General features: G+C 32.8%; 1 protein-coding gene across 1 annotated transcript; it reads right to left on the bottom strand.

The window, feature by feature from the left end:
• Positions 1 to 3,295: 3,295 nt before the first annotated feature.
• On the bottom strand, positions 3,296 to 5,171 carry LOC121743935 (WAT1-related protein At5g13670-like). Its single transcript, XM_042137344.1, has 4 exons — positions 4,874 to 5,171; positions 4,617 to 4,667; positions 4,157 to 4,273; positions 3,296 to 3,638 (listed from the first exon to the last, which is right to left on the bottom strand). The coding sequence occupies exons 1-4, from the start codon at positions 5,044 to 5,046 to the stop codon at positions 3,404 to 3,406; spliced, it is 576 nt and encodes a 191-aa protein (XP_041993278.1). The 5' UTR covers positions 5,047 to 5,171; the 3' UTR covers positions 3,296 to 3,403.
• Positions 5,172 to 8,076: the final 2,905 nt, after the last annotated feature.

Below are 8,076 nucleotides of genomic sequence, written 5' to 3'. Positions count from 1 at the left end.
TCAACTCTTTCTTTAAACTTGGTATTTTCATTTGTTCACTCAAATTAACTGCATGAGTTATTTCTCCATTTCAAACTTTTAAACATCTTGACTTTCTTTTGAAAAAGAACAAGTTACCTTTTTCCTCGTTGAGCGCGATTGGTGGGGGTGCTAAGAGCATTTTCATCAATTATACAGTCTAGTGGAACAAGGCTAGACCAAAGATTTTCAAAGAAGACTCTCGGGTTCAGAGCGAGAAAGAAGGCTCTGATACCACTCTGTCACGACCGCATTTTCTAAGGATAGAAAACACAGTTGATCGCGACTAGGGGAGGATTAAAGAAACGGGGAAGAAAAGGGAAAACAAAAAAATCGACCATAGCTCGAAACAAATGGGAATAGCTTGAAATAAAATCAGAGTTTTGAACAAAATTAGACCTGAGTATTTTAAGATGCACAACGGAAGCAAATGAACGCGGTTCCATGTATGAAGACATGAACCTCCGAGAGTCAAAATCTGACTGAATTAAATGTCTTGTCTCAATAGCACTTCCTCCACCACTTCGCTGCTCAACCTGCACATTTAGAAATATATGCAGGGCTGAGTACAAAAAGTACTCAGTGAACACATTGCCGAAAATTACACATATACATTTGAACATATTGTCAAGCCATCATCATAGTAACACTCGGGGTGTTGTTGAAAAGACCCGAGCTTACTAAAAATATCACATTGGACTGCAGTCCCTTTTTCCTGTACTTAGCCATATCTGATCACATTGTGCCGTTGAGATGGTGTTCTCACACGGTCACCTTACATACATGTGCCGGGAAGGTGGCCACCTTCCACGGTCACCTTCTCTGCCCAACATGTCAGAGGTATCCTTGTGCCGGGAAGGTGGCCACCTTCCTCGGTCACCTGCTCTGCCCATCATGACAGAGGTAGCTTGTGTACACTAGTCCTAGCGGGGACACCACCCTCACTGGGACCCGAATTCGACTTATATCATCATTCATAATTCACTTGGCCTTAGCCAAACAGATATGCATCATACACAAAAACATTTATGGCAAGACAACATCTTTAAAAATCACGAACATGTGTTCAAGTTTTCATAAAATACGATTCGTATTTTTTAGTATAAGAAAGCTCACCTCGTTTACTTAAACCATTCAATATCCATTTAAGGCAACCCTCGTTCCTCGAGCTCACGTACACACAATAATCCTTGCCAACATCACAACATAAGTCAGCCTTCCATAAACTCATTTTTTTTCCTATGCATGTCCTATCGTTCCTCTCTCATCGTTTTTCTCAATTTACCCAACTCAATGTTCAACACAAGAGGAAAAAACACACCATAACATATTTCAAAGTGCAACACCTAACCACACCAATAAACACACTCCTTGGACATACATGCATCATATAACACCATAAATCTTGAAAATAAGCACTATTTTATTAAGGCATAAAACTGGCAGAACTGCGCGACCGTTTTGTAAATATCACTAAAAATCCATCCGACCTCATATGAAGCTAAAATTTGGTCACAACACAGTAGACACATTCAAGTTCAACCAGTTAAAATTTCACACCGAAATAATATCATTTGGTCAGTCAAAACATTAATACAACACTCTGGTTGGAACATAAAGATTCGGGCAGCATTGCGCAGTTCGTTTGAAAAATTCACCATAAATTCATACAATGTCCAATAAGGCTGAAAATTTTACAAGACTCAGAAGACACTTCAAATTTTCATCTAGTTCAAGAATCACATCAAACGGAGATCATTTGGTCGGTCAAAAAGATTTCGAAACCTTCTGGTCGAGAACACACGTTACTGGCAGAATTGCGCAGTCGACTTCAAACATTTTTCAAAAATTCATTTTTCAACAAAAAGGGCTGAAATTTATACGAGACACAGAAATCACCTTGAAATTTACTCAGTAAAATTTTCATATCAAAATTCGACCGTTTGATAGGACAATCATACATCAGGAAATACTGTTCGAACGTCACAAATTTCAGACTCAAAATTTCGAAATTAGAGTTTCTTTCCCAATCATCCAACCACAAATTCTCATGCTTAAAACACACAATCATGCTTGATAAGACTCTTATAAACATGTTTGCACATAAACTTACATCATTCACCAAGGATTCTAAACAATCTCTACATAAACTCATTCAAAAATCGCATAACTATCAAAGTTCTCACGCAAACTCACTTTCCCACCGATTAATTTTGCGATCTATGATTCCTACACTACTATATGCATGTAGGGATCAAGAACATGGTTCAATGAAGGAGATGAGAAGAAAATCTTAGTTATACCTTTTTGAATCAAGAAAAACGAACGGTAGAAACAAGCGTTGGCACGATTCGTCGGGAACTCTTGAAAATCCACTCCAATTGATGCAAGAAACAAGAATTGAATGGAGGATTTTTGGAGAGATTGTAGAGAGGGAGGGGAAAAAAACGTGTGGAGTGAGGGAGAATGGGGGCTAGGGTTTATATTAGAGATAGGGATGAATTTAGAGATAGGGATGAATTTAATTATAGATAAGCTTGGTATTAGAGATAAGGATTACCTTATCCATTAACCACTATATATATGTATGTAACATGTAGTTTCATGGTGTGTGGAATAAGAGGAGCCATATTTTCCTATCAAACAAGAAAGTCTCCCTTCTCTCATATACTTCTACAAATCAACACCAATAAATAAAAACCCACAAATAAAAAGAAGGCAAGGTTTCGAAAATTATGGCTAGAAATTCAATAAGGAATTTATTTGGTATTTACTTGGAGAGGAATAGATTCACAATTTAGGAAATAAACAATGAACATTCCATAAACAAGGGAACAAAATAAATTAAATCTCCAAGTATGAAATACTGAGGGAGGGGGCGAAAATTTGCTTAACTCGCCGCAAGGAAATAATTCAACTCTTAATTTAATTGGGTGGGGGAATAAAATGTGGCAAGATTTAATTGGATTTAAAAAAAATAGCTAAAGGAAATCAACAAGGTACCAATTAAATCAAAGAAACTAATTCATCCTCCTAATTAAAATAGAGAATATTCGAAACTTACAAAAAAAAATAATAGGTTAGAGTTCGAATCTCATGTAGCACAATTTATGGATAATTTGATTTGGATTTAATTTGGATGAATATCCCAAAACAATTAATTAAATCCAAGAAAGAATAAATCTTCCAATAATTGGAGGGGCCAACAATAGCTACTTTATTTGGCTAGAACAAGATGCATGATCTTATTTAAATTGATTTTCCCCGAATTAAAATATAAATATAAAAGTATCAAATACTTCATTCCCTATCACCCACGAGAATTATTTCACATAATTCACTTAATCACATAGAAACAAAGAAATTTCATAATTGAAATTTCAAATCAACTTATTAAATAAAAGTCACAAAATTCTGGGATGTTACAGATTTTCTTCAACTTTCTTTCATCTCTCTTACTATTCATCGAAAGATGATGAGTTGGTGGCCAAATATATGCATGATTTTGGTTCAGATGATAGTGTCTGTGGCTAATATCTACAAGTTGGCGATGAACGACGGCTTGCGTCTCCCTGCTTTGGTGGCCTACAGATTCATGTTTGGAGCTGCTTTTATAGTTCCTGTTGCATTATTTGTAGAGTGGTTAATTTCTCCTTCTTCTTCTTAAATACTTAGTCTGTATACTATGCACTGGATCAGTTTGATAGAGAAGATGATCTTGGAGATATCTACTTTACAAACGAACCCTAATTAATAAATAAGTTAATCATCGATAATTGATAGTATATGATTATTAGTATATAATTATTAAGCTAATCGCGTGAGATTTTTAAATTATATGAATTATTTTTATTATTTTCAGGAAAACGAGGCCGAAACTAACGTGGAAGACAATCTTCTACGGTTTATTCGGGTACGTATTCTTCATATTTTTGTATCATCTTGAAAATATAAATTAGAAACTCTCTAGGGGATTAAGATGAAATTCGGAAACTATGAAAATAATCATAATAAATATGAAAAGATATGATAAATCAATAACTAATTAATTAATAAAGATATGGAGATATTATCGAAGATATGCTCGTATCACTAACCTAGAAAATAATTACTACTATGTGTATATAAATATTGTTACCTCAAGCAAATTGCCACGATAAATGTAGTAGCTGGAGCCAAATTCATCATGGCAGTGGCAAACGTTGCTGAAGTTAAGGCTAAGCTGTTCAAATAGAGATTTTGTCCCAGTGATCCTCTGAATCATAAATAGTACTCATCATCATTTAGAGATCATGAATTAAAGTTTTTGATGGATGAAAAATCTAAAGCCTTCTTTTTTTTGCATAGTAAGTTACTTTCCAATCGGACAAAGAAAAATTTCCCAATACATATATATTTGAATTTTAATTTGAATTTCCTACAAAATCTCAACACAGTGGTATATTTCTGATCAGTTGATGGTTTTTGGGGTTGTGTGGTTTTGTGAAGAAGATGCAAAAAATAAAGTCTATTCATAGTTTCCGAATTTCATCTTAATTCCCTAGAGAGTTTCTAATTTATATTTTCAAGATGATACAAAAATATGAAGAACACTGTACCCGAATAAACCGTAGAAGATTGTCTTCCACGTTAGTTTCGGTCGCGTTTTCCTGAAAATAATAAAAATAATTCATATAATTTAAAAATCTCACGCGATTAGCTTAATAATCATATACTATCAATTATCGATGATTAACTTATTTATTAATTAGGGTTTGTTTGTGAGGTAGATATCTCCAAGATCATCTTCCCTATCAAACTGATTCAGTGCATAGTATACAGACTAAGTATTTAAGAAGAAGAAGGAGAAATTAACCACTCTACAAATAATGCAACGGGAACTATAAAAGCAGCTCCAAACATGAATCTGTAGGCCACCAAAATAGGGAGACGCAAGCCGTCGTTCATCGCCAACTTGTAGCAGATATTAGCCACAGACACTATCATCTGAACCAAAATCATGCATATATTTGGCCACCAACTCATCATCTTTCGATGAATAGTGAGAGAGATGAAAGAAAGTTGAAGAAAATCACTAAGAAAAACATGGGGTTTATTTTTTTTATGGATGGAGAGTCCTAGATTGCTCCTGAATTTTTAAACTGTATCTCCTAAATTCACCCTAAAGAAAACTGAAACGCTATTTTCATCGCCAAAATTCACGCCTATTATCATAAAATAATATATTTACCTAAATCATGCTCAATATGTGTGTTTAAACTGTATCTCCTAAATTCACACCTAAAGAAAACTGAAACGCTATTTTCATCGCCTAAATTCACGCCTATTATCATAAAATAATATATTTACCTAAATCATGCTCAATATGTGTGTCCCTAAATTAGTGCACCCTACCATACACATACAATATATACATGATTTGTTTTCTTTAATTAATCAAAAGTATTATACGTGACATATTTGCATAAACTTTATTGTAAGTTATAATATCTTATCTATATAAGCATACAATATTGGACAGTCATAATATTGCTGTAATTAATATATAAATAAAGTTGTTTAATGTATATATCACTTATCTAGTAAATTCATCACTTTGGGAAATTAATTTAACTTCGACAACACATTAAACCCTTATAATCTACATTAATCAGAAGGCATGATATACATTAAACAACCATAATCGTACATTAAATTCAGTATAAGCCCTAAGATGATAATTCAAAAACGAATTTTGATGTACCCTCTCCGTCCTTGAAAGTTTGTCCCATTTTCTATTTTCGTCTGTCCCACAAAATTTGTTCGATTTCACTTTTTTACCATTTTTGGTAGTGGACCCCATATTCCACTAACTCATACCTACTCACATTTTATTATAAATCTAATATATAAAAATAGGACCCGCATTCCACTAACTTTTTCAACTCACTTTTCATTTTCTTAAAACTCGTGCCGGGTCAAAGTGAGACAATATTTGAGGGACGGAGGGAGTATGAGTTAGTAATATGCCATAGCTCCATTGATTGCTAAAACCTAGGGGAATGACTCTAACTCCCTTTTCTTGGTCAAGGATTTGTTAGTGAGTCAGTACTCTATACTTTAGCCCCATGAATTGCCAAACCCTTTGGGAAATGGATTCAACTTCTGCAAACCATTAAACCCATTATAATCTACATTAGTCAGAAGACGGGACATACATTATACAACCATAATCGTACATATATATTTAATGTATGATTATGGTTGTTTAATGTATATGCCGCCTTCTTATTAATGTAGATTATAATGGTTTCAATGTGTTGCGGAAGTTAAATTCATTCCTGAAAGGGTTAACCAATCCATGAGGCAAGGGTATAGTACCGACTCACTAACAAAACCTTGACCAAGGGAAGGGAGTTGGAGTCATTCCCCCAGGGTTTAGCAATCTATTGGGCTAGGGCATATTACCAACCCATACATCAAAATTCGTTTTTGAATTGTCGTCTTAGGATTCATACTAAAATTTATGTACAAGTATGATTGTTAAATGTATATCATATCTTCTGATTAATGTAGATTATAATAGATTTATGTTTGACAGAAGTTAAATTCATCCTCCAAAGGGTTTAATAATCCATGGGGCTAGGGTATAGTACCGAATCATTAACAAAACTTTGACTAAGGGAAGGGAGTTAGAGTCATTCCCCTAGGGTTTAGCAATCCATAGGGCTAGGGCATATTACCAACTCATACATCAAAATTCGTTTTTGAATTGTCGTCTTAGTATTCATATTGAATTTAATGTACGACTATGGTTGTTTAATATATATGCTCCCTTCTGATTAAGGTAGATCTATGTGTTACGAAAGTTAAATTCATTCCCCAAAGGGTTTAGCAATCTATGGGGCTAGGTTATTGTAGTTTAATGTATATTTTTGTTACTAAGTAATGTACGAATATAGTACTTTAATGTATATTTTCGGTCAATTGGTTTCAGTCATCTTGGTAAGGTACATATTTATGATTTTAATGTATAGTACTAGTATGTAATAATGTAATACCTCCGTAATAATATATATTTATGTAATAATGTACTACTTCCGTCCCACAATAAATGTTACATTTTTTCATTTCGGTATGTCCCACAAATATATAAAAATAGCAAACGAACTAGTCTCACAAAGCATACTAGAACACATAATACTGTAGCACATCTGTAGTATATAATGTAAAACTCATCCTGAATAATGTAACTTTATGTGTAAGAATACAAAAAGACTAAAACTACAAAGATCATGTTTGGTTGTCAGGATTCTGTCTTGGAAAGTAATCTGATTCCTTAAATTTTAAATTCATGTGTTTGTTTCAGTTTTTAATCAAACTGAAAAAGTAATCAGATTCTGAGAACAAGGAAAGTTAGTACAGCTTTCCAGGATTCAGAATCCTAACTTTCCATAGGTATTTTTTTTCCCAGTTTTAGGATTCTTACATATTTAATACTCCTTCCGTCCCTGAAAATTTGTCACCTATTTCCTTTTTCGTCCGTCCCTAAAAATTTGTCACATTTCACTTTTACCATTTTTGGTAGTGGACCCTACATTCCACTAACTCATTCACACTCACATTTTATTATAAAACTAATACATAAAAGTAGGACCCACATGCCACCAACTTTTTCAACCCACTTTCTATTACATTTATTAAAACCCGTGCCGGGTCAAATGGTGACGAATTTTGGGGGACGGAGGGAGTACAATTTATTATCATTATTATTATTTACAATGTTTTAAAAATTATTTAAAATTATAAATCATACTTAATTTCAACATAATAAATAACTATAATTTAAATTATCATAATTATAACAAATTATTATAATATATGTATATAATTGTTATTATAATATAATTTATGCAATAATAAATAAAAATTATTATATAAATTAATAATTAAACAATAAAATCACAATGAAATTTTAAATTTTATTTAATTATAATATCTGTAAATAATAATAATATAATAATAATAATAAAAATTATTATTATTATACTTATTATTATAATCATTTATAAATATAAT

The sequence above is a fragment of the Salvia splendens genome, chromosome 8 (genome assembly GCF_004379255.2).
Source record: "Salvia splendens isolate huo1 chromosome 8, SspV2, whole genome shotgun sequence".
NCBI lineage: Eukaryota > Viridiplantae > Streptophyta > Magnoliopsida > Lamiales > Lamiaceae > Salvia > Salvia splendens.
This window is presented reverse-complemented; position numbering and strand designations above follow the sequence as displayed.

Bases quoted from the DNA above. Each gene is read 5' to 3' on its own strand.
- LOC121743935 (XM_042137344.1), bottom strand. From the start codon at position 5,046: ATGATGAGTTGGTGGCCAAATATATGCATGATTTTGGTTCAGATGATA. The intron at 4,274-4,616 runs GTACAGTGTTCT...TTTATGATTCAG, and splicing joins ATCTTCTACGGTTTATTCGG to AGGATCACTGGGACAAAATC. The intron at 3,639-4,156 runs GTAACAATATTT...ATAATGCAACAG, and splicing joins ATCGTGGCAATTTGCTTGAG to GAACTATAAAAGCAGCTCCA.